Source organism: Globicephala melas, chromosome 20 (genome assembly GCF_963455315.2).
Source record: "Globicephala melas chromosome 20, mGloMel1.2, whole genome shotgun sequence".
NCBI lineage: Eukaryota > Metazoa > Chordata > Mammalia > Artiodactyla > Delphinidae > Globicephala > Globicephala melas.
The window spans coordinates 11,065,561-11,089,611 of record NC_083333.1 but is presented as its reverse complement, the minus strand read 5'-3'; the positions used below and the strand labels follow the sequence as shown (position 1 = coordinate 11,089,611).

Here is a 24,051-nt window from a genome sequence, read left to right as displayed (position 1 = left end):
TATATATCTTAATCACTTTGCTATACACCTGAAACTAACACAATATTGTAAATCAACTATACTTCAATTTTTTAAAAAGTTTGATGTTGGGAGTTCCCTAGTGACCGAGTGGTTAGGATTCTGGGCTTTCACTGCAGGGGCCCGGGGTTTAGTCCCTGGTGGGGGAACTAGGATCCCACAAGCCGCGCGATGCGGCAAAAGAAAAAAAAAGAAAAGAAAAAGTTTGATGCTTTGCTCGTGAAGGGGAAAAAAAACCCCGCATAACTCAACAATAAAAAGATAACCCAATTTTAAAACAGGCAAAGGACTTAAATAGGTATTTTTCAAAAGAAGATATACAAATGGTCAATCAGCGCATGAAAATATGTTCAATGTCACTCATCACAGGGAAAAGCAAAAACAACAACAACAACCCCACAAGATATCACTTCACACCCACTAGGATGGGTAAAATTAAAAATGCACCACAAGAATTAGGAAGTGGAGAAATCGGAATCCTCATTCATGGCTGGTGAGGATGTAAAACGAGGCAGCTGCTGTGGAAAAGCTGTCAGTTCCTTAAAATGTTAAACAAAAATTTACTAAATGACCTAACAATTTCACTCCTAGTGTATACGCCTAAGTATATACCTAAGAGAAATGAAAACATAGTGCGGTCATTCTAAATCGGAGACGCTCAAGTCTATCCTGAAGCCTCTTTGAATCGCAACTCCGATCAGTCCCGCGTATACCGATAGGAACGTAGTTTTTCCAGACGGTTTGGATCTGTTTGTTGTTTGGGTTTTTTTGTTTGTTTGTTTCTTGTTTCTTTGTTTGCCACCCACGCTGCCATCAAGCTCTCACTGTCGCAAAGAAGGTTCACTACACATTTCTTTTCCTTTCTGCCGTCAACCGTGGCGCAGCTTCGCCCCCAGAAGGCCCCAGAGCACGACTAAAGAGGGTGACGGAGCGCTTTACGACAGTTGCTTTGTGGCCGTACCGGAGGAGGAAGATGGCGGCCGCCTTAGTAGCTGCTCGGGGAGCGCGGCCAGCACCAGCCTGGGGGCCTGAGGCCATTACCCCCGACTGGGAAAACCGAGAAGTCTCAACAGGGGTAAGGAAGGACTCGGGGTTCACGAGATATGCACAAGGATTGAAGCGATGGAAAGATAAGGCTGGAGTGGGTTGGGAGAACTGGAGGGGCGGGGAAGAGAGGTGGTCTGTGTGATGCTGTCAGGCAGGGGAGGGGTATCCTAAGGACGCAGGAGTGGTATGGGAGGAGGTGGAAGGTAGGCTGAAGCGTGGAATTCTGGAATCTTGCAGGACGAAAGCTTAAGGTCAGGGTGGGCCTTTGGGAACTTGAAGATTGAATTTTTGGTATTCTGCGGGTTATTGAGAACCCCGTGAGATTTGACGATGTGTTGGTGGCGCACGACTTTTCTTATACTCTAGGGACTGGATAGACGGATCATTAAGGTTTGTGTATGCTGGAGAATATGGAGAGGCCCAGACTCACCCCTTTCTCCTCTTTCTCCAGACCACTATCATGGCCGTGCAATTTGAAGGGGGCGTGGTTCTAGGAGCCGACTCCAGAACAACCACTGGGTGAGCTCAGGACAGATATGTGAAAGGTCTTCTTCCCGTCTTTCCCTTCCTTCCTTCCTTGCCTGCCAGCCCATCCTTACTCTCCATAGACTACTGTGGGAAGGGAGGTTTCGCCCCTCCCGGGAGATAAGGATTTGTTCCAGCATCTACTGCTTCGTAGTTCTCTTCACCTTTTGGTGAACTTCTTGCAAAAGTTTGTTCTCCAGCCTGCTTCAGTTTAGATGAGAACTAACAGGAAATACTGGAATTCCTGTTGAGGGAGTGGATGGTAAAAGATGAAAGTGGGAGACAAGTGGGGTCCTTCCCTCACTATTCTGCTATCCTGCAGGTCGTACATCGCCAATCGAGTGACTGACAAGCTGACCCCTATTCACGACCGTATTTTTTGCTGCCGCTCAGGCTCAGCAGCTGATACCCAGGCAGTAGCTGACGCAGTCACTTATCAGCTTGGTTTCCACAGGTACTTGTGGGCATTGGGGGAGCAAGTATCTGAAAGGAGTTGGGACCTGAGGAGCGGAATAGTCTGACTTCCAGGTCCTGACACTGCCTTCCCTATGACTCCCTTCACCCTCTAGCATCGAGCTGAATGAGCCTCCGCTGGTACACACGGCAGCCAGCCTCTTTAAGGAGATGTGTTACCGATACCGAGAAGACCTGATGGCAGGAATCATCATTGCGGGCTGGGACCCCCAAGAAGGGGGGCAGGTCAGATACCACCACCCCGAGAACATTGGAACCATGCCTTTCATTCTCTCCCCCCCCGCAGGCATTTTCTAGTTCTCTTTCCAGTCTCTACATCACTTACTATTAACTTTTCACATACCAGTTCCGCAGTGGACAGGCGAACATATGTGTGTTGTGGGGAGGGTACAAATGGTGACACTCTTCTCCTCCCTCCGTCTGGCAGGTGTATTCGGTACCCATGGGGGGTATGATGGTAAGACAGTCCTTTGCCATCGGGGGCTCCGGGAGTTCCTATATCTATGGCTATGTCGATGCTACCTACCGGGAGGGCATGACCAAGGAAGAATGTCTGCAATTCACTGCCAATGGTGAGAACTGCGGCTTCTGGGTCTGTGAGCATAAACCCCCATACTCGAGCCAGGCCAGCATTCCTCTTTCCTTGCCACGATCCCAGCATCTGACTCCAATCCCAACTCTCTTCTTTTCTCCACAGCTCTCGCTTTGGCCATGGAGCGGGATGGCTCCAGCGGAGGGGTGATCCGCCTGGCAGCCATTGCGGAATCAGGGGTAGAGCGGCAGGTACTTTTGGGAGACCAGATTCCCAAATTCACCATTGCCACTTTACCACATCCCTGAATCCTAGGATTCTAAGATACAACAAGAGACATCCCATACTGATGACAAAATTCAATAAATAGTTTGTCAGTGAGAACCTGTGTGCTTTGGGGTTCTTTTCTTAACCTCAAGCCTGAACTTCTCTGGCCCATTTCTGTTTGTATAAACCACTGCCCTGAGGGAGCTGGAGAGGACCCTTCTCCAGGCCATCATGCCCCACACTTTCGTTACCATATCCAGGTCTCTGTGACACTAGTGTGGTTGGTGTAGGGGCTCCCAGCAAATGACCCACTCCCCTCCCTGTTTAAGCCTAAGGGGGAACTCAGAATTCTGAGAGAGACTGGAGTCACCTCCCCTCAGCCTGCCTCCTGCCTCCTGGGAGGCTACTGGCCCTAAAGTCAGAAGGACTCCACATGTCCGACCCAGGTTCACAGTCCCCTCTCTTCACAGTCACCTCTGTCACCTCATCTTGTCAGAAGCAGCAGTGTGACTTCTTTGGCTTTCGGGAGGAAGTTGGACCTTGGTGCACATGGAGTTTAAGTTTGACCTTGAGTGGGAGAGGGCGGCCACTGGGAGTGCTGTGGGTTGGCTCCAGAAGCCACCATTCCCGTGGGGAGGTGATGGGAAGTTACCTTTCAGCCCCACGGATGAGAAACTGAGAGCTGGCTCTGGCCCCTGCAAGACGGTCCCCACTCCAGCCAAGTGCTCATTGACAGTGACCGACAGTCTTGCCCTAATCTACATTTCTGCAGTCTATGGATAAGGGAACTGTGGAAGCCACATTTGAAAACCTGGTTCTAGAATATAATCCTACCCTGGAGGATTTCGGGGGGTACAGAGGAGGCTTCCTAAGGAGTTGGTGAGGTCCTGAATTAAGTGAAGAAGGATCTCTCACCCCAAATGTGTGTCTCAAAAGAACCAATGCGGAACTTTTGATTTTCTGCAAAACCTGTTCTCCCGGTCCTCCCTGTCTCAGGCATCTTTGATTCCTCTTTCCCTTGTACTCCAAAATCCTGAGAACTCTCCATCCCTCAACAGAAAGGCCTTTCCTGGCCACTTGAATTTTAAGAAACACCACCCTCCTCCACCCTGCTCTCACATTACCTGTTTAATTTTCTTCGTAGCAGTACTTACCGCTGTCTCCTATTACCATGCTTATTTATTTATTGTCTGCCTCCCCTACCAGAAAGCAGATTCAGTGAGAAGAGAGAATTCCTTGTGCTTGATTCACTGATATATTTTCAATGGCCTGGCAGGGAGTGGACATTTGATAGTCATTGAACGAATACGCTCCCTAGCCCCATCTGCTGTCCTGCCTACCCCGCACCCGCTCCAAACTGCTCTCACCACACTCAACTCTGAAGCTTGATTTCAGCAAACCTACTTCCTGCTAGGCACACCTGGGCGCCGCATGAGATCAGCTGCCTCCTGTTCCCCAATCCTGCGTCCTCACTCCCACCTCATGCTGCACTTCCCACCTCAGCCCCATAACAGCCCTGGTGTCGTGGTCCCCATCTCCTCTCCAAAACATGCACATACACACAGCACTTGGCAATTCTCAGTGTATTTAATAAGAAGGTCATGAGGGATCTGAGGGAGCTGGACACTGGGATGACTGAGAAGGCGGGGGAAGGAAGGTTGCCAAGGCCTCCTGGAAGTTCAGCCCTTGGTTGTCCCCTTCAAATGGTGGAGTCGTTGGCCGATGCTATGTCATGCAGCTGGTGGCGGAAGGAGAGACGGGCTTTCCTGCTGAAGTAGGCGCCAGACCCAAGGGACCCTCCCTCAGCCACGATGGAGGCTACAGCTGGGCTGGGATCTGGATCTGGGGGGGCAGCTGGATCCAGGCCTAAAAGGGAGATTGGAGGGGGAAGAAAGGAGTTGTGTGTCAGGAGGAGGAAAGAGGCCAGGGAACCTAGGGGGTGAGTGTCGCTAGCATCAGCAGGGAGAGGAGAGGGGACGTTGGCAGCAGGGCTGGCTTCCCTGGCCCGTGACCTATGCACTGGACACGGGGCCACACTCAGAAGGGCCCCCATGCTTGGTGTAATGCTCTGCTGTCACTGTCTTGAAATTCTTAATAACTTTTTTAATAAGGGGGTCCCACTTCATTTCGCACTGGGCCCTGCAAAGCGTTTAGCCAATCTTTTGGCGAAGTGATAAATCCACCTCCCGCCCAGGGGGCAGATTATCCTTTTCCCTTCCCTGATTTGAGCATTTGTCTTTCTCCCCAGTGCAGTTTGTCTGTCTGCCTGGCAGCCCACCTTTTCCTCTGTCTCCCCCGTACCTGCTCCTCTTTCAGTCCCCCGCTGTCTCCGGCACCCACACCATGGGAAACACCATGCCCCCTTCAGATCCATCTCAATAATGGACGAGACTGGGATGCAGACAATGGCCAGGAGCGCCCTAGGAGGGGTGTGGTTTCCAAGCCCCTCCACTGTGGGCAAAACTACCACTTAGCCTCAGACCGCCTGGTGATTACAGGCGCCAGGAGATGGAAGGGGGAGAAGAGGGAGGAGGGAAGGGGTGGGGGATCCCCCACTCAAAGGCCTATCCTTTTGTACCCCCTTAATTTTGGGGTCGTCTCTGATCCCCATGGAGAAGCAGGAGGAGACTAGGAGGGGAGGCATGGTAGAGACAGACACACAAGTGCCGGCACAGACAGACGCAGTGAAAATTCATCGTAGCAATGCCAGACGACAAGGGTGCCAGGCTGGACCCTGCTGGGGATTCATTTGTATTTTATTTTATTTTTTGTTAATATTTATTTATTTATTTATTTGGCTGTGCCGGGTCTTAGTTGCGCCATGTGGGATCTTCGTTTCCGCGTGCGGGATCTTTTAGTTGCGACCTGTGGGATCTAGTTCTCTGACCAGGGATTGAACCCGGGCCCTCTGCATGGGGAGCGCAGAGTCTTAGCCACTGGACCACCAGGGAAGTCCCTCGTTTATAGTTTAGAATGAGATTCATTTGTATTTAGAATGCCCAAGATGTAAAAAATTTAAAGAATAGTTTATTTTTTTAGAACAAGAAACTTTACTAGTTAGGGAAATGTTATGTTCTCAAATGGTCCAGTAGCTGTCGACCCCTTTTATGAAAATAGTTGTAATTGATTAATTATGCTGTGCCAGGTAGATTCTAGGGACTTTTACGTTATCTCACTTGATCGTGTCAATGATTTTGTGTGTGTGTGTGTGTGTGTGTGTGTGCGCGCGCGCGCGCGCGCGCGCGCGCGGCCACGCCGTGCAGCACGTGGGGTATTAGTTCCCGGACCAGGGACTGAATCCATGCCCCCTGCATTGGGAGTCTGAACCACTGGACCACCAGGGAAGTCCCTTTTTCTTTTTAACATCAATGATCTTTTAAAGTAAGTGTTATTATTATGCTGATCTCAGAGATGAGGAATCAGAGGCACTGGGAGATTAGGTAGCTTGCCCAAGGTCACACAAGCAGTTATCAGAAGAGCAGTACTTTCCCTCACCCTCTTCAGTCTGACCCCAGAGTCCACTCTGTTAACTGCCACACTGAGCTTCCCAAGCATGTTCCTGACAGGAACAGCCAGGTTTAAGGCAGCCAGAGCCCGGGCTGGGAGCCTCCGGTCCACAGTATGCTAACCAAGGACCCTAAATGCCCTCCAAGAGCTATATTATCATTCCCTAAGGGTATCATGATGTGGGAAAGGTTGGAAAGCACTGCTGACTATTGCTGCCTGACTGAAATCTGTTATTTTATTTTATTTCTTTTTAAATTTAATTTTTATTTTATATTGGAAAATCTGTTTTTTAAATTAACTTTATGGAAGTAAAAATTTACATACAATTTAATGCACACATCTTAGTGTACAGTTCTATGAGTTTTGACAAATGCATACACCCATGTAATCACCACCCGAATCAAGATATAGGACATCTCCATCACCAAGTTCCCTGTGTGGCCTTTACTCTCCCTCTTTTTCCCCACTCCCTGCCACAGGCAACTACTGATTTGATTTCCATCACTATAGATTGGTTTTTCTGTTCCAGAACTTTATATTAATGGAATCATATAGTACTACTCTTTTGTGTACGCTTCTTTCAGCATAATGGTTTTGAAATTCACCCGTGTTGTATGTATTAACAGTTTGTATTTTTTGTAATAACAACTTTATTGAGAAATAATTCATGCACCATAAAATTCACCCTTTAAAGTCTACAATTCAGTGGTTTTTTACTATATTCACAGAGGTGTGCAACCATCACAGCTAATGTTATAACCTTCTCATCACCCTCAAGAGAAACCCTGTACCCATTAGCAGTCACTCCCCTGTCCTTCTCCCCAGCTACTGTCCCAGCTATGGTCTCTTTGGATTTACTTATTCTGGACATTTCATAGCAATGGAATCATATAATATGTGGTCCTTTGTGTCTGGCTTCTTTCGCTTAGCATAATGTTTCAAGGTCCATCCCTGTTGTAGCATGTATCAGTACATCATTCCTTTTTATGGCTGAATAATATTCCATGGTAGGGATACACCACATTTTGTTTATCTATTCATTACTTGATGGACATTTTGGTTTGTGTCTACTTTTTCGCTATTTGAATAATACTCCTGTGGACATTCATGTACAAGTTTTTGTGAGGGCATACATTTTCAGTTCTTTTTGGCATATACTTAGGAGTGGAATTGCTGGGCCATATGGTAACTCTACGCTTAACATTTTGAAACTGTTTCCGAGGTGGCTGTACCATTTTACACTTTATTCATTTTTATTGCTGAGTAATAGTCTACAGGCCACAAATTAATCAAAATAAAAAACCTCTGCTTTTCAAAAGGCACCGTTATTTTATTTATTTATTTATTTTGGCCACGCTGAGTGGCTGGGCCCCAGCAGTGAAAGAGCCAAGTCCTACTGGACCAACAGGGAATTCCCAAAAGGCACCATTATTTTAAAAAAACAAGGCACATTCTGGGTGAAAATATTTGCAATACATATATCTGATGAAGGATTTGTATCCAAAATATATAAAGAACTCTTACAAATCAATAATAAGACAAATAACATGTTTTTTTAAAAAATTAGTGAAAGAATTGAACACTTAAAAAGAGATATAAAAATGGTCAATAAGCACATGAAACATGGTCAACATCATTAGTCATCAGAGAAATGCAAATAAAACTATGATGATGTACTATTTTACACTTATTAGCATGGCTAACACTAAAAAGATAGACAATATCAAACGTTGGCCATGCTGCAGAACAAATAGAATTATCATACATAGATTTTGGAAATGTAAAACACAACAACCATTTTGGAAAACAGTTTGGCAGTTCCTTTTACCCCCTATCTTAAAATATTTCACTTATTTAAAAAGTGCTTTTTCAGAGTTGGAGGAATCAGGCTCCCTGACTTCAAACTATACCACAAAGCTACAGTAATCAAGACAGTATGGTACTGGCACAAAAACAGAAATATAGACCAATGATACAGGATAGAGTGCCCAGAGATAAACCCACACACATATGGGCACCTAATTTATGACAAAGGAGGCAAGAACATACAATGGACAAAAGACAGCCTCTTCAATAAGTGGTTCTGGGAAAACTGGACAGTTACATGTAAAAGAGTGAAATTAGAACACTACCTAACACCATACACAAAAATAAACTGCAAATGGATTAAAGATTTAAATGTAAGACCAGACACTATAAAACTCTTAGAGGAAAACATAGGAAAAACCCTCTTTGACATAAACCACAGCAAGATCTTTTTTGACCCACCTCCTAGAGTAAGGGAAATAAAAACAAAAATAAACAAATGGGACTTAATTCAACTTCAAAGCTTTTGCACGGCAAAGGAAACCATAAACAAGACAAAAAGACGACCCTCAGAATGGGAGAAAATATTTGCAAATGAAACAACAAAGGATTAATCTCCAAAATATACAAACAGCTCATGTGACTCAATATCAAAAAAACAAATAATCCAGTTAAAAAATGGGCGGAAGACCTAAATAGACATTTCACCAAAGAAGACATACAGGTGGCCAAGAGGCACATGAAAAGATGCTCAACATCACTAATTATTAGAGAAATATAAATCAAAACTACAATGAGGTATCACCTCACACCGGTCAGAACGGTCATTATCAAAAAATCTAGAAACAATAAATGCTGCAAAGGGTGTGGTGAAAAGGAAACCTTCCTGCACTGTTGGTGGGAATGTAAATTGATACAACCACTATGGAAAACAGTATGGAGGTTCCTTAAAAAACTAAAAATAGAACTACTATATGACCCAGCAATCCCACTACTGGGCATATACCCTGAGAAAAACGTAATTCAAAAAGAGACATGTACCACAATGTTCATTGCAGCACTATTTACAATAGCCAGGGCATTGAACCAACCTAAATGTCCACTGACAGATGAATGGATAAAGAAGATGTGGCACATATATACAATGGAATATTACTCAGCCAAAAAAAGGAAAGAAATTGAGTTATTTGTAGTGAGGTGGATGGACCTAGCGTCTGTCATACAGAGTGAAGTAAGTCAGAAAGAGAAAAACAAATACCATATGCTAATGCATATATATGGAATCTTAAAAAAAAAAATGGCACTGATGAACCTAGTTGCAGGGCAGGAATAAAGAGGTAGACATAGAGAATGGACTTGAGGACTTGGGGTGGGAGGGTGAAGCTGGGGCGAAGTGAGAGTAGAATCGACATATATACACTACCGAATGTAAAATAGCTGGCTGGTGGGAAGCAGCAGAGCACAGGGAGATCGGCTCAGTGCTTTGCCATGACCTAGAGGGGTGGGATAGGGAAGATGGGAGGGAGGCTCAAGAGGGAGGGGATATGGGGACATGTGTACGCATGTGGCTGATTCACTTTGTTGTGCAACAGAAACTAACAGTATTGTGAAGCAATTATACTCCAATGAAGAGCTATTGTTTAAAAAGTGCTCTTTAATGACCATTTTAAAATAGCCTTTATTTGTCACTTTCTTCACCCTGCCTCTATATAAATGTGTGCAATTAGAGATCAAACAAGTTCGGCTAGTTTCTTAAAAAGTTAAAACGATGGAGCAACTCCACTCCTAGCTATTTACCCAAGAGAAACGAAAATATATTGCTACACAAAGACTTACCCAGGAATGTTTATAGGAGCTTTATTCGCAGCAGGCAAAAACTAGAAACAACCCAAATGTCCATGAAGAAATATCCATCAGCCCACTCTTCCGTCTAGAAGAGATAAAGAAATCTACTTTAAAAAAAATGAAATATTTTGTCTATTAGAACCTGAAATTTTTCCTGTTTCCCCTTAGACTGTTAGTTTCAGAAGAGCAAGTCCCGTGATAGTTTTGTTCACTACTGTATGCTCAGAGTCTGGCGCGGAGCAAGTACGCAGAAAGCAGTGAATGAATGAAAGAATGCAAGCTTGCGTACGTTAATGAATTTGTGGCCACCGGCCCTCGGGCCTTCCGTCATTCCTTCCATCTACAAATGCCAATGCGGTTCTCAGCCGGCCCGGGAAGGGGACACAGCCAGGTCCCTGCCGCGGAGGCGCGTCCCGCCAGGGGCCCTGGCGGGATCGGTGGCCGGAGAGGCCCCGGGGGGGCCGGCGCCCGAGCGGAGGAGGGTGCGCAGGGCCGAGGGCCCACAGGGAGGAGCGGGCCTGCACGGACCGACGGCGCGGGACAGACTGACAGCCCGGCAGACGGCGCCGCACCGATGCACGGGGAGGGTAGCGCCGTCCCGCAGAGCCGAGGGCGGCCCCAGCGCCCAGGCCGCACGCAGGACTGCAAGGACAGGCCGAGGGCGGCGGGGGCGGGACAGGACCGACGAGAATCCGGAGGAGGTGAGGCCGGGGGCCGTCCCGCCCCCAAGGGCAGGCCCTGAGCGCCCGCCCCGCCCTGGCCCTCTGGGTTGTGGGCTCCGGCTCTGACTCTGCTGCGCTGCCTCCGGCTCGGCTGCCCGGGTGAGGGGGCCGGGGAGGGGACGCCGCGGAGGTGCCGGGCCCAGGAAATTGGGCGGGGACGGGAATGAGCTTGGGCTGCGGGTCCTCCTGACTCAGCCTCATGCTCAGATTTCGGGGTTTCCCTCCCGGGCGGGGAACGCATAACTTCCTCATTCCCGCCTGGACCCCTTCTTCCAGCTGGCTTGGCCTGGCTGGAGCCCCGGTGGCTCGGGACCCCTGGCAACCCCCGAGGCCCCTCCCCTGGCTTCTGCTCTGCCCCACTTCGGGGCCATCCGGGCCTGGCCGGGTGTTCCTCGGCACCCTGGTTACGGGACGGGAGGCGGGACTCAGGCATTCTGGATGCAGGAAGGATCGAGATAGGGGATGGAGATTAGAGGCGGGTTGGCAGGACGTTGCAGACCGATGAGCCATAATCAGAGAGACGGGGAGTCAGCGGGAGCCAGGTGGGGGGTAGCGGGGGACCTGTGGGAGATGGAAGACCGTGGGGTGCGATGGGGGGCAGGGTTCTGCAAAGCAGGTCACCTTCCTGAGGCCTCCCCATATTCCTAGGATGGCGGCGACCTCCGAGAGCCTCTTCTCCTCTGGGGGTGACCTGGACTCCAGACAGTTACAGATGGAGCCCGATGAGGTGGACACTCTGAAGGAGGGAGAGGACTCAGGTACACAGGGAGGACGCCCTCAGGGAGAGGAGGAGGAAGGGGCTGAGACCTCCTGGAGTCCACATTCTTCCACTTTCTCTCCTGTCAGCTGACCGGATGCACCCCTTTCTGGCCATCTACGACCTCCAGCCTCTGAAAATTCACCCCTTGGTGTTTGCCCCTGGGGTTCCCGTCATAGCCCAGGTGGTGGGCACTGAAAGATACACCAGTGGATCCAAGGTGGCTGGGCTGGCACCAGGGAGGGGGCTAAGGGGAGGGCTGGCCAGAGTGGGGGCTGCCACCCAACCAGGGGACATCCATTCAGTCAGTTCCTCACTCCCCCAGGTGGGCACCTGCACTCTGTATTCTGTCCGCTTGACTCACGGTGACTTTACTTGGACAACCAAGAAGAAGTTCCGTCATTTCCAGGAATTGCATCGGGACCTCCTGAGACACAAAGTCTTGATGAGTCTGCTCCCTCTGGCTCGGTGAGGGGGACAAGACTGCCTCCTGTGAAGGGCAGGTGCCCCCTCACCGCGGGGCAGCATGGGATGTCACTGCCCCAGCCCCCATTGCTGCTTTCCGTCTGTCTCATCCCCAGACCACAGCCTTTCCTCCCCCAGCTGCTTTCCTCCCCCAACTCTGGCCACTGGGCCTGCTCCTCTGACCCCGGTTACCAGGAAACCCTCCCTGCTCAGCTCTCCCTGTCCATGGTTCTGGGCCAGTATCTCAGCAGGGCTGGATGCCCAAAGTACCCTTGGCAGCCTCCCACCTTTTTCTGTCTCCATCCTCAGGGTAAGGGGCATTCCTTCTGCCAGCCCCTCGCCTCCTCCAAGACCCCGCCTCCAGTGCTTCAGGAACCTAGGCACCCATCCTCCCATCCTCCTATTGACCCTCCCCCATCACTTCCACAGCTTTGCCGTTGCTTCTTCTCCAGCCCAAGAGGCAAACAACAGACAGATGCCCTCTCTACCCCGGGCAGGTCCTGAGGGCTCCGCCAGACATGCATCCAGCAAACAGGTGGGACCGGACACCAGGTCCTCTGGGAAGGTGTTTGGGTGCAAATGGTTCTGGTCCCATCTGTCTCTCCCTTTTTCCCATCCCTACTTCAGAAATACCTGGAGGATTACCTCAACCGCCTCCTGACCATGTCTTTCTACCGCAACTACCATGCCATGGTAAGGTCAAGAGGCTGGTGCCAGGTCTCTTGAGATGGAGCAGGGGGCAGAGGACCAGGGTCGGTAGAGTCTGAGGGGCTGAAAATAAGAGTCTCTCCTCTGGGCCTTTTTCTTCCTCTGCAGACAGAGTTTCTGGAAGTCAGTCAGCTGTCGTTTATCCCAGACCTTGGATCCAAAGGACTGTGAGTGTCTGACACCCCTCACCCGCCATCTGCCAACATCTGGATCTCTCCCTGGCTGAGAATAGGGAAAGAGCAGTGCACAGCGGGCTGGAGGTCTGGATCCCTCATCCAGCCTCATCCAACATCTCTTCCTGGTTTTCCCCACAGGGAGGGGGTGATCCGGAAGCGCTCAGGTGGCCACCGTGTTCCTGGCCTCACCTGCTGTGGCCGAGACCAAGTTTGTTATCGCTGGTCCAAGCGGTGAGGCCTGAGCAGAGCCGCTGGGCAGTGGGTGGGGGTGAGGAAGGAGATGCCAGGGGCATGGAGGAATGGTCAGAGCCCTTCCACTCCAGGTGGCTGGTGGTGAAGGACTCCTTCCTGCTGTACATGTGCCTCGAGACCGGCACCATCACATTTGTTCAGCTCTTCGACCCTGGCTTCGAGGTACAGGTGGGGAAAAGGAGCACAGAGGCACGGTACGGGGTCCGGATCGACACCTCCCACAGGTAAGGCCTCCCTGGTGTGGACAGACACCTGGTGAGTGAAGAGCCAGCCTGGGGCCCTAAGGGGAGTTAAGTGGAAGAGACCATGGAAGAAAGGAAGGCGTTCCCACCTCCCTGGAGCCGGCCATGATTTGGAACCAGAGAACTGTTCTAGTCAGATGCTTGGGGCTGCTCTTAGAGGCTGGGCGCAGAGAAAGAGAGTTGAGTATAAGCCTGGGGGAAGGACTTTTGGTGCAAAAGATAGGGCACTGCATTCATCCATTTATTCATTCAACAAACTTAAGGGACTTCCCTGGTGGTCCAGTGGTTAAGATGCCATGCTTCCACTGCAAGGGGAGCAGGTTTGATCCCTGGTCATGGAACTAAGATCCCACATGCAGTGCAGCATGGCCAAAAAGAAACCCAAAAAAACAAACTTAAGTGGCTGGCACGATACCAGGTGCCAAGGACTCAACTGTGAATAAGGCAGATACACTTCCTGTCCCTGTGAAGTCAAGTAGGGACTAAGGGAAGAGGTGGGAAAGAGGTGATAGCTAAAGGGGAGGTTTCTGGGCCAGGCCAGAGGTGTGGAGGGTGAGAATTGTGGTCCACCCATTGTTCCCATCCAGGTCCTTGATTCTCAAGTGCAGCAGCTACCGGCAGGCACGGTGGTGGGCCCAGGAGATCACTGAGCTGGCCCATGGCCCGGGCAGAGACTTTGTACAGCTGCACCGGCACGAAAGCTACGCTCCACCTCGGCCTGGGACCCTGGCCCGGTGGTGAGACACTGACATCCTTTCTGAAATCGTCAGCGGCCTTTCCGACCTCCTTGGTTTCTCTGAGTCCTTGATCCTCTTTATCTCCTCTGACCCCTTCTGACCTCAATAACCTCCCCCTTTGACTTCTCAAATTTCCCTGACCCCCTGACCTGTTTAATCATGCTGATCCCTCTGATTCCCCTCTGATCTTTCTGAACCCCAAACTGGGTAATCTCTGACCCCGACCTCTCCGACCTCCTGTGACCTTTTTAACCTCCTTTCACCACACTGACCCTCTCTGTTCTCAGTGATCTAAAATGTCTCTGATTTATTCGTCCATTTAATAAACATTTTCTGAGCACCCACTATGTGCCAGGTCCAGTGGCAGGGATAAGACTCAGTAGGTGATTCAGTCCCGAAACAATGGGAGTTTGCCACGCTGGTGGTAGGTATAGGGTACCAAGCACAGAGGAGGGGCATCTGCCCCAGCATAGGATGTCAGGACTGGCTTCTAGAAGGCAGTAACCCTGAGGTTAACCTTAGCAAGATAAAGAAAATGGAGAAGGGCAGTCCGTGCAGAGAAGCTAGAAATAGCCCAGCGTGTTTGGGAACCACAAAGACTGACCATTGTTGCAGCGTGAGGAGCAGTGGTCAGTAAAGAGTCTGGGGGTCGCAGGGTCTGATCAGTGCCTCTCCCACTAAGCTGAGGGGGTTAACCTTTATCATAGGCAGAGAGGAGTCATGGAAAGAATTTTTCTTGGAGGTGGTGTTGAGATTTTTTTAATTGGAGTATAATTGCTTTACAATGTTGTGTTAGTTTCTGCTGTACAACAAAGTGAATCAGCTATATGTATACATATAACCCCATATCCCCTCCCTGTTGAGCCTCCCTCCCACCCTCCCTACAGGGAGATCAGCTCAATGCTTTGTGACGACCTAGAGGGGTGGGATAGAGATTTATTAATTAATTTATTTATTTTAAAAATTTATTTATTTATTTATTTTTGGCTGTCTTGGGTCTTCGTTGCTGGCTAGCACTTTCTCTAGTCGCAGCAAGCAGGGGCTACTCTTCGTTGCGGTGCGCAGGCTTCTCATTGCGGTGGCTTCTGTTGTTGCGGAGCACGGACTCTAGGCGCACAGGCTTCAGTAGTTGTGGCTCGCGGGCTCTAGAGCACAGGCTCCGTAGTTGTGGCGCACGGACTTAGTTGCTCTGCGGCATGTGGGAATCTTCCCGGACCAGGGCTCGAACCCGTGTCCCCTGAATAGGCAGGAGGATTCCCAGCCACTGCGCCACCAGGGAAGCCTGAGATTTATTTTTTAACATAAGAACTGATCATAGCTAATACTTATGTAGCACTTAGTGTGTGCCAGAAACCATTCTGAGTGTTTTATGTTTATGAACTTACAACAGCCCCGTGAAGCAGGTACAGTTGTTATATCCACTTTACAGGTGAGAAAACTGAGGCAAGGAGAAGTTAAGTAACTTGTCAATGTCACACACCTTGTAAACAGTGGAACCAGGATTCAAATCCAGCTAGTCTGGGTCAAGACCCTGCTCCTCACCATCAAACAGGACTGTTAGTTATTAAAAGTCTAACAATACGGAAACACATTAAGTAAAAAAATTAAAGTTCACTGCACAAGCCTTTACCCCCTGGCCCTTAGTTCTTCTCTACACCCCCTCCCCCAAATCCCATTTTTCTCCCCAGAAGTAATCCTGGTGATAGTTTGATATTTATCCTCCCAGATCTTTTCCTGCATATTTTCATGTGCTTAGCATATATGTTACTTTTTGTTTTAATGTAAATGAGATCATGCACTCTCTGTTTTATTTTTTTCACTTAACACGTATCAGAGATTAGGCATTTACATTATTTCCCACTTTCAGTCCTATAAACGATACTACAATGAACATAATCTTTGGTTAAGCACTTAATAGGATGTCTTCCTAGATACAGAATTACGAAGTGCATTTAATGGTATCGGGGGTATGTGGATTTAATATTCTGATAGGTAATACCCAACTGTCCTCTAAAAAAGCTATAAAACCAATGTATATTCTCGCAAACTATGAGAATACTCACTTCCCCATATGCTAATATTGAATGTAACCTGCAATTTTATTTTTTGCCAATCTAGTGAATTTAAAAAGTGTTATTCATTTTAATATCAATTTCCTTGTTTAGTGATGAAGTTGAACATCTTTTCATCTATGATTGGCCATTTTCCCCCTGTGAACTATCAGTTCTCTTTTTTTTTTTTTTTGGCCGTGCCGTGCGGCTTGTGGGACCCTGTTCCCCAACCAGGGCCCAAACCCGTGCCCTCCGCAGTGAAAGCACTTTTCTTTGTTCAGTTGGCCTATATGTCTTTTTTTTTTTTTTTTTTGCGGTACGCGAGCCTCTCACTGTTGTGGCCTCTCCTGCTGTGGAGCACAGGCTCCGGACGCGCAGGCTCAGCGGCCATGGCTCACGGGCCCAGCCACTCCGCGGCATGTGGGCTCCTCCCAGACCAGGGCACGAACCCGTGTCCCCTGCATCGGCAGGCCGACCCTCAACCACTGTGCCACCAGGGAAGCCCCCTGTATGTCTTTTTGTTATTGATATGTTGGAACTCTTTATATGTGATGTATTAATCTTCCCAATCTTTAGTCATTTTCTTTGGTTTGTTGTGTCTTTTGTAGTTTGTAATTTTATTTAGCTCGTACTGGCAAATTTATCCCACTTTGATATATCTGCTACTGTCTGACCTCTCTGATCTCTCTTGGTCTTTGACCCTGCTGTCACCTCTGACCCATGACTGTCCTCTGGTCTTCACTCTCCAGAGCTTTCTGGCTTCTGACTCCCCTGACCTCCTTGGCTTGGCCTCCCCCCAGGTTTGTGAATGGGGCAGGTTACTTTGCTGCTGCAGCTGATGCCATCCTGCGAGCTCAAGAGGAGATTTTCATCACAGACTGGTGGTAAGTGGGGAAAAAGCCTGAGCAGGAAGCGGTAGGATAGGGCCTGCAACACATCAGCTTATGGGTCAGAAAAGGAGTGGAAGGGGAGGAGTGACTGTTGTCGGGAGCTTAGCTTGCCCTTACCCGCTGCCCTGAATCCCAGGTTGAGTCCTGAGATTTACCTGAAGCGTCCGGCCCATTCAGATGACTGGAGACTGGATATTATGCTCAAGAAGAAGGCGGTGAGGAGAGTGGTTGGGCCGGAGGGGAAGCATGGTGGCGGGGTGGCCTGTGGGTGGAGATTGGTTAGAAGGGACTGTAGCATGGGGGAAGGCAGGGAATCTGAAACTTGAGGAGGAGGAAATATGCCCATCCTGGCTCAGTGTCTGGCAAACATCGCTGCCTCCCCTTCCCTAAGGAGAACTGACACCTCCCTGTTCTTGCCCTTCCTCTACCTGGTATAGACTTTCCTCCCAGTATCCATTACACTCTGTTGTGTTACTGCAGGGTGGACATGTCTGTCTCTCTCCCTGGGCTGATTAATATCACTAGTTCCAATACAAGGCATAGTGTCTGCTATGTTGGGAGCCTCCATAGATGTTGATGGGTGGGAGGAAAGATATGTGGGTGATGGAGAGTGGGTGGGCGAATGGATGGGTAGATGATGGAAAGGGAGATAGATAGAAGGATGTGAGGTTGGGAAGGTGGATCAGTAGGAGAGTGGGTAGGTAGATGGATGCATGATAGATGGTAGATAAGGGGATGAGTAAATTTTGGGGAAAATGGGTGGATAGATAATGCTGGGTAGGTGGGTAGATGGGTGGATGGGTGAGCAGATAGATGACATTCAATCTGGGTTTGCTGTAAGCATCGAAGCAGGGTGTAAGTGGCAGAGCTTTCAGGATCTCCACGCAGGGAGGAGGAATATACAGGAATCCTGAGCATGGGGAAGGGTTTGGGAGGGTGGGAAGGGGGAGGAATATACAGGAACCCTGAGCATGGGGAAGGGTTTGGGAGGGTGGGAAGGGGTCCTTCCGAGAGAGGCATTAGGATCTGATTCCCTCACTGACCACAGGAGGAGGGTGTCCGGGTGTCCGTACTGCTGTTTAAGGAAGTGGAGCTGGCCTTGGCCATCAACAGTGGCTATAGCAAGAAGGTTCTAATGCTACTGCATCCCAACATAAAGGTGACTCTCAGGCCTCAGAGACCCCTTCCCTGCAGCCCTCCTCACCACACTTTCCCATCCCCTCAACCCTCCCTTTTCCTGAACATCTCATCCTTCCGTCTTTCCATGCTCTCCCCCAACGCCTCCTCTTTCTTCTCCCACCTAAGCTCACTCTCCTGAACTCCCCCATACCTGCTCCAGGTGATGCGCCACCCAGACCAGGTGACTCTGTGGGCCCATCATGAGAAGCTCCTGGTGGTGGACCAAGTAGTGGCCTTCTTGGGGGGGCTGGACCTCGCCTATGGCCGCTGGGATGACCTGCACTACAGACTGACTGACCTTCGGGACTCCTCTGAGTCAGCTGCCCCCCAGGTAACCCCCCAAGGCCTTCCTGAGCTCCCCCAAACTCAGCTAACCTAAATCCACACCCCTTCCCGGCTCCAGCCTTCCCCTCCAGTCATTCCAAGCCCGCACTCAGGGTTCCTTGGCCTTTCTGGAACCCCAAGAACGTGCTTTGAATATACTATGACCCAGTCCCCTCCCCATGTCCGTTACCCACCCCTCCCCCCATTCCTCTAGGGATTTCAAATGCATCTGAAGGGGAGGACCGGGGAATCAAACTCTCTCTGCTTCATTCTTACTCTGTGTGTCTCTCTGTCTCCCAGTCTCCCAGTGCTCCTTTCTTCTCTTTGGCCTGGCTCTGTACAGCCCCATGACCTCTCCTTGCCCCTGGCTTGGGTGTGTTCCCCCTACAGCCTCCCACCTCATGCTCAGACCCTCCAGCTACACCAGACCTCTCTCACAACCAACTCTTCTGGCTGGGCAAGGACTACAGCAATCTTATCACTAAGGACTGGGTCCAGCTGGATCGGCCTTTTGAGGGTAGGGGTCCCCTTCCTCCAAAGGCGGTGAGAGCGGGGAGCAGGGGTAGAAGGCAGGGCTGGGAATGCGGATGGGATGAACTGGGTCAAGGGTAATGCACCCTCCTCCTCTCTGCCCCAAGTGTCCCCAAGAGACCATCTCTGACCTCTCCCCTGACTCTCCTGGGACCCCCAGATTTCATTGACAGGGAGACCACACCCCGGATGCCATGGCGGGACGTCGGGGTGGTGGTCCATGGCTCACCCGCCAGGGACCTTGCCCGGCACTTCATCCAGCGCTGGAATTTCACCAAGGTGCTCGATCCCTCCCGGGAGGCTGGAGGGCGGGAGGGAGCCTGGGGCAGCTCGTCACCTCCCTCTGACTCTGCCATCCCTCTTCCTCAGACCACCAAGGCCAAGTACAAGATACCCAGGTACCCCTACCTGCTGCCCAAGTCCACCAGCACCGCAAACCAGCTCCCTTTCATGCTCCCGGGAGTGCAGTGTGCCACCGTGCAGGTGAGGCTCCGACTTCAGCCTGCCCTCGCCTCCCTCCCTTCAGCCCAATGCCCCGGCCCACTCTCCCTGACCTGAGAGCCCCCGCCAGACCCCTCCTCTCCCGGGCTCAGGAGCCACATCATATTCGCCGTTCCCCCCAGGTCTTACGGTCAGTGGACCGCTGGTCAGCGGGGACCTTGGAGAACTCCATCCTCAATGCCTACCTGCACACCATCAGGGAGAGCCAGCACTTCCTCTACATTGAGGTCTGACCGGGATGAGGGTGGGGCAGAGAACGGAGGGGACATCCCAGGGGAGAGACTTAGGATGTCAGTGGCATCAATCGTTGAGGGCTGGCATAACTGGGCCTGGAGAAATGCAGAAGCCTGGGGCCAGGGCCTGGAGCCTGGGGCTGGGGACAGCAGCGGGGAGCTGAGGGCAGGGGCTGGGGCCAGACTGCTGATGTCTCTCATTGGTCCCTGCCCCAGAATCAATTCTTCATTAGCTGCTCAGATGGGCGGACGGTGCTGAACAAGGTGGGCGATGAGATTGTGGACAGAATCCTGAAGGCCCACAAGTAAGATAGACCAGCCAGAGTGTGAAGATTGTGGGCGTGGTTTAAGCCCAACTGGATGGGTGGGGCTTGGGGGAGAGGTCACACCTCTGACTCCACCCCTCCCCAGACAGGGGCAGTGCTTCCGAGTCTACATGCTTTTGCCCCTGCTCCCGGGGTTCGAGGGCGACATCTCCACAGGTGGTGGTAACTCCATCCAGGCCATTCTGCACTTCACTTACAGGTGACCCCCGCCCCCCTCAGCCAGACTCTACCTCTCCATGGCCCCATCCTACCTATGCCTCCATCCTGACTCCGTCCTGATCCCTTCTTGCTAGACTTTTGAGGTCTACCTCTCTCCTGACATCCCCCATCTCCTCCCCAGTCTCCACTTCCCTCACCCATTCTCTTCCCTCAGGACGCTGTGTCGTGGGGAATATTCAATTCTACATCGCCTCAAAGCAGCCAGTGAGTGCTGGGAGCTGGGGGTTCAAGCCCTGGACCCCCGGGGAGGGGGCAACTGAGGGACTGGAGCCCCAGGGATGGAGGGAAGGAGGCTATCACTCCTGCATGCTTCTGGGGCTACTGCCTGAGCCCGCAGGTGGCCTTACACTGCAGAGAGAAGTATATAGACCAGGGCTTCTGAAGTGAGGAGGTAGATGGGACAGGGCTCTGTCTGCACATGGAGATTACCTCTCTGCACTCCCCTTCCCCCCATCTCTTACTCACAGTGGGGACAGCGTGGCGGGACTATATTTCCATCTGTGGGCTTCGCACACACGGAGAGCTGGGTAGGCACCCGGTCTCAGAACTCATCTACATCCACAGCAAGATGCTCATTGCAGATGACCGGACAGTCATCATTGGTCAGTGCTGGATCTCGGCCCCCGGCAACGAGAGGAGGGTGGGGAGAAGTGGAGCAGGGCCCAGCCAGGGGCAACGGGATGGAGGTGGGTGGTGGAGATTGCAGCTGAGGCCCAACTGGGGATGGAGGCCAAAGAAGGCGTGTTGCCCCCAGGCTGGTTCTTGGGTAGAGGTGATGGGGGTCTCCTGGGCTCAGAGGACGCAGTGTGTCCCGCACCACCCACCAGGCTCCGCAAACATCAATGATCGGAGTTTACTGGGGAAGCGGGACAGTGAGCTGGCTGTGCTGATCGAGGACACGGAGATGGAGGCATCCCTCATGAATGGTGTGGAATATGAGGCGGGCAGGTTTGCCTTGAGTTTGCGGAAACACTGCTTCAGGTAGAGCCGGGGTGGGGTGCTACAGCGTAGTGGGAGAGGTGGAAAGGGGGAGGGTCTGCCTTTTGAGCAAGTGTGAGGATTGCTTAGAGGTAGTACTGGATTTCCCAAGAGGCAGACTCATCCAGTTTAAGGTACTGGCAAAGTAGGGATACCGAAAAAATGAGAAACAAATATTTCAAAAGTAATTTGGTGTATCTTTTAAAGCATTAAAGTAGTCGCCAAAGTAGAGACAAATTAAAGCTCTGTTGGACTCGTTTACGCTTATTGTACTGTGTAACATTGCTTCTATTTTGAAATACCTGGGTAGGCACATTATAATTTTCTGGTATTCAGGCTTTCAAAGGATCTTAATCTGGCCCTGCTGGGACCCCTTTCTCCCGCAGCGTGATTCTCGGGGCAGATGCCCGGCCGGACCTGGATCTCCGAGACCCTGTCTGTGATGACTTCTTCCAGTCGTGGCAAGACACAGCTGAGAGCAATGCCAATATCTATGAGCAGGTGGGCAAGGGGGGTGGGCAGGGGTGCTGGCAGGGGGAAGTTCATGGATTATCCTGTCTAGGGTGGGATAGAGAGGAGCCCCCGCACAGCCATCCTCATAAGAGGATGAGGGTCTGGGGACATCATGGGATTCAGTGGCTCAGGGTCAGTGTAGAGGGATATGGTGGGCATGAGGGCGTCTAGCCTAGTTGGGCTTGGACTCTTGGGCAGTCTCCCCAAGCCTTATTGGCTTCCATGCCTCTCGCCCACAGATCTTCCGCTGCCTGCCGTCCAACGCCATTCGCTCCCTGCGGGCACTCCGGGAGTATGTGGCCGTGGAGCCGCTGGCCACGGTCAGCCCTCCCTTGGCCCGGTCTGAACTCACCCAGGTCCAGGGCCACCTGGTCCACTTCCCCCTCAAGTTCCTGGAGGATGAGTCTTTGCTGCCCCCCCTGGGGAGCAAGGAGGGCGTGATACCCCTAGAAGTGTGGACATAGCTGCGGCTCCAGCCCAGGAGAGGTCACCAGCCGCTGGGCTCTACCTCATCTGGCTCCCTGCCCCCTCACCCTGAGCACCGAGGGCAGTGCCTTTGAGACCTGGGGGAGGCAGGCATCCCCGGAGGGAACTAGAGAAGTCACAGAGGACCCTTTCTTGAGAAGTAGCCAAAGAGGACACTCTCAAGCCCGGGCTGAGGAGGCAGGAGAGGGTCCAGAGAAGTTCATCCTCCTCGCTGCCCAGTTCAAACCACTGCTACAAAGGAGAAGCAAAACACCTGCCAGGATGCCTGGGGCCAGCCTCCTACTCCAGGAGGACCAGATTCTGCCCTAGGCCTTCCATCTCTCCCTTCATCTTCCTGCCCTTGAATGCCCTCCCTGCCCCAGGGCCTTTCCCGGTTCATTACTGCCAAGGTGGAGGGAAGGGTGCAGCCGCTCCGGCTTCAGTGCCCATGGTGGGGAGGGGACGGGGGGTGGGGGGATGCACACTAACCCCCCCCACCAGCTGATGACAGGCACTAACTCTGTATCAGTTCAATAAGCGTTTCATAAATAAAAGCCTAGAAAAGGTCCTTGCCTCTTCCTGGGCTGAACTGAGTGCTCGTCTCAGCTGCCCCCCCAGGCCTACACACAGCAGCACAGGCCCCTTCGTCCTCTCTCCACACCACTGGTTTCTTCTTTCTGTGACTTCAGCTCCGCTCCGCTCGTCTGTGGCTTCGGGAGCTCCGTCAGTAGGTGCTGGGAAGACCAGGTGTTCACACAGGGATGCCTGGGTAAAAGAAGGGCGGGGTCAAACCAGGACTCCTGGAGGACAGTGGAGCTGATGGTGCAGCTTCAGGTGAGGGAGGCGCCCAAAGAAGGGCCCAGAGGGGCTGCCTCTTGTTCCTCAAGTGACTGCAAGGGGAGAGGCTTAGCGAAGCCCCTGGGAGTGGATAAGGGTATAAGGCTTGAGGTCAGGAAGAACTGGGCCCAAATCCTGGACTTGTCACTTACTACCTTGGTGACCTTCTCAAGTCACATCACTTCTCTGGGCCTCGGTGATCCCAACTGGGAAATGGGAATAATACTTAATAGCTGGCTTGCTGAAAAGATTCAGTCATTGACTTAGATATTTATTGAGTACCTGCTCTTTGCCAGACACCATTCTAAACTCACAGCAGTGAGTACAACAAAGTCCCCACCCTCGTGGGACAGGCACGTATGTCCTGGAGCTTCAGTGTCCAGTACAGTAGCCACCAGCCACATTTGGCTATTTACATTTAAATTAATTACAATTAGAAATAGGTAAAGATTTAGTTCCTCACTCGCAGCGGCCATGTTTCAAGTGCTCAGGAGCCACTCGTGTCTAGCATATTGGACGGTGCAGGTACAGACCATTTCCGTCATTGCACAGAGTTCTATTGGTTGGCACATTGCACAGAGTTCTATTGCTCCAGAGGGAAGAGAGAAAATAGACGGTGTAGTCTACAAGAGAATGTAGTTCACACTGGACTGAGGAGGGTTACCTCCCACGGCAGGTGGGGAGAAAAGGATAAGATAACGGGTATACAGAGAGAGCTCTTTGAGTGAATTGGTGACTTTTGTTTCTTAAGCTGGGTGGTGGGATATGAACTTTATATATTTTTTTCCATATCTTTTTGTATATGTGAAATATTTTGCAATTAGAAAAAAGTTTAGTGCAGTCCTGGATCTTGCCCTTTGTTCCCCCAGCCTCACTCCCCAATCTCCGAATTGATCACAGGAGCAGGAAGAAACAGAGGGGAAT

General features: G+C 51.0%; 3 protein-coding genes across 6 annotated transcripts; 2 read left to right on the top strand and 1 right to left on the bottom strand.

Annotated features, from left to right (window-relative positions):
- The first annotated feature begins 934 nt into the window (after positions 1-934).
- On the top strand, positions 935-2,974 carry PSMB6 (proteasome 20S subunit beta 6). Its single transcript, XM_030862287.3, has 6 exons — positions 935-1,093; positions 1,517-1,584; positions 1,913-2,044; positions 2,160-2,289; positions 2,492-2,636; positions 2,762-2,974. The coding sequence occupies exons 1-6, from the start codon at positions 992-994 to the stop codon at positions 2,902-2,904; spliced, it is 720 nt and encodes a 239-aa protein (XP_030718147.2). The 5' UTR covers positions 935-991; the 3' UTR covers positions 2,905-2,974.
- A 1,466-nt stretch (positions 2,975-4,440) lies between these two features.
- Positions 4,441-10,980, bottom strand: C20H17orf114 (chromosome 20 C17orf114 homolog). 2 transcript variants are annotated; one of them, XR_004040723.3, is made up of 3 exons: positions 10,311-10,980; positions 10,013-10,106; positions 4,591-4,729 (listed from the first exon to the last, which is right to left on the bottom strand). XR_004040723.3 is itself a non-coding variant. In XM_060290455.1 (2 exons), the coding sequence occupies exons 1-2, from the start codon at positions 5,235-5,237 to the stop codon at positions 4,563-4,565; spliced, it is 240 nt and encodes a 79-aa protein (XP_060146438.1). In that variant the 3' UTR covers positions 4,441-4,562. The 2 variants fall into 2 exon arrangements, 1 of the variants encoding a protein (XP_060146438.1); XM_060290455.1 differs by lacking the exons at positions 10,013-10,106; positions 10,311-10,980 and adding an exon at positions 5,165-5,237 and having other exon boundaries at positions 4,441-4,729.
- On the top strand, positions 10,349-22,840 carry PLD2 (phospholipase D2). Of its 3 annotated transcripts, none has more exons than XM_030862190.2 (25): positions 10,349-10,722; positions 11,392-11,501; positions 11,590-11,720; positions 11,826-11,968; positions 12,395-12,500; positions 12,593-12,658; positions 12,782-12,840; positions 12,988-13,080; positions 13,173-13,325; positions 13,931-14,080; positions 16,932-17,015; positions 17,158-17,236; positions 18,070-18,180; positions 18,361-18,531; positions 18,915-19,041; positions 19,216-19,334; positions 19,425-19,538; positions 19,679-19,783; positions 20,006-20,094; positions 20,201-20,314; positions 20,489-20,538; positions 20,802-20,936; positions 21,162-21,315; positions 21,699-21,813; positions 22,065-22,840. In XM_030862190.2, the coding sequence occupies exons 2-25, from the start codon at positions 11,393-11,395 to the stop codon at positions 22,287-22,289; spliced, it is 2,802 nt and encodes a 933-aa protein (XP_030718050.2). In that variant the 5' UTR covers positions 10,349-10,722; position 11,392; the 3' UTR covers positions 22,290-22,840. The 3 variants fall into 3 exon arrangements, with proteins under 3 accessions (XP_030718050.2, XP_030718049.2, XP_060146427.1); XM_030862189.2 differs by having other exon boundaries at positions 10,704-10,842; XM_060290444.1 differs by lacking the exon at positions 10,349-10,722 and adding an exon at positions 10,855-10,873.
- The last annotated feature ends 1,211 nt before the right edge of the window (positions 22,841-24,051 follow it).

What these genes read in the sequence shown, in the direction of transcription:
- PSMB6 (XM_030862287.3), top strand. Translation starts at nt 992, where the DNA reads ATGGCGGCCGCCTTAGTAGCTGCTCGGGGAGCGCGGCCAGCACCAGCC. An exon ending in GACTCCAGAACAACCACTGG is followed by an intron (nt 1,585 to 1,912) that starts GTGAGCTCAGGA and finishes GCTATCCTGCAG; the next exon opens with GTCGTACATCGCCAATCGAG. An exon ending in ACCCCCAAGAAGGGGGGCAG is followed by an intron (nt 2,290 to 2,491) that starts GTCAGATACCAC and finishes TCCGTCTGGCAG; the next exon opens with GTGTATTCGGTACCCATGGG.
- C20H17orf114 (XM_060290455.1), bottom strand. Translation starts at nt 5,237, where the DNA reads ATGGATCTGAAGGGGGCATGGTGTTTCCCATGGTGTGGGTGCCGGAGA. An exon ending in GGGGACTGAAAGAGGAGCAG is followed by an intron (nt 4,730 to 5,164) that starts GTACGGGGGAGA and finishes TCTCCCTTTTAG; the next exon opens with GCCTGGATCCAGCTGCCCCC.
- PLD2 (XM_030862190.2), top strand. Translation starts at nt 11,393, where the DNA reads ATGGCGGCGACCTCCGAGAGCCTCTTCTCCTCTGGGGGTGACCTGGAC. An exon ending in CTGAGTCAGCTGCCCCCCAG is followed by an intron (nt 18,532 to 18,914) that starts GTAACCCCCCAA and finishes TTCCCCCTACAG; the next exon opens with CCTCCCACCTCATGCTCAGA. An exon ending in TGACCGGACAGTCATCATTG is followed by an intron (nt 20,937 to 21,161) that starts GTCAGTGCTGGA and finishes ACCACCCACCAG; the next exon opens with GCTCCGCAAACATCAATGAT.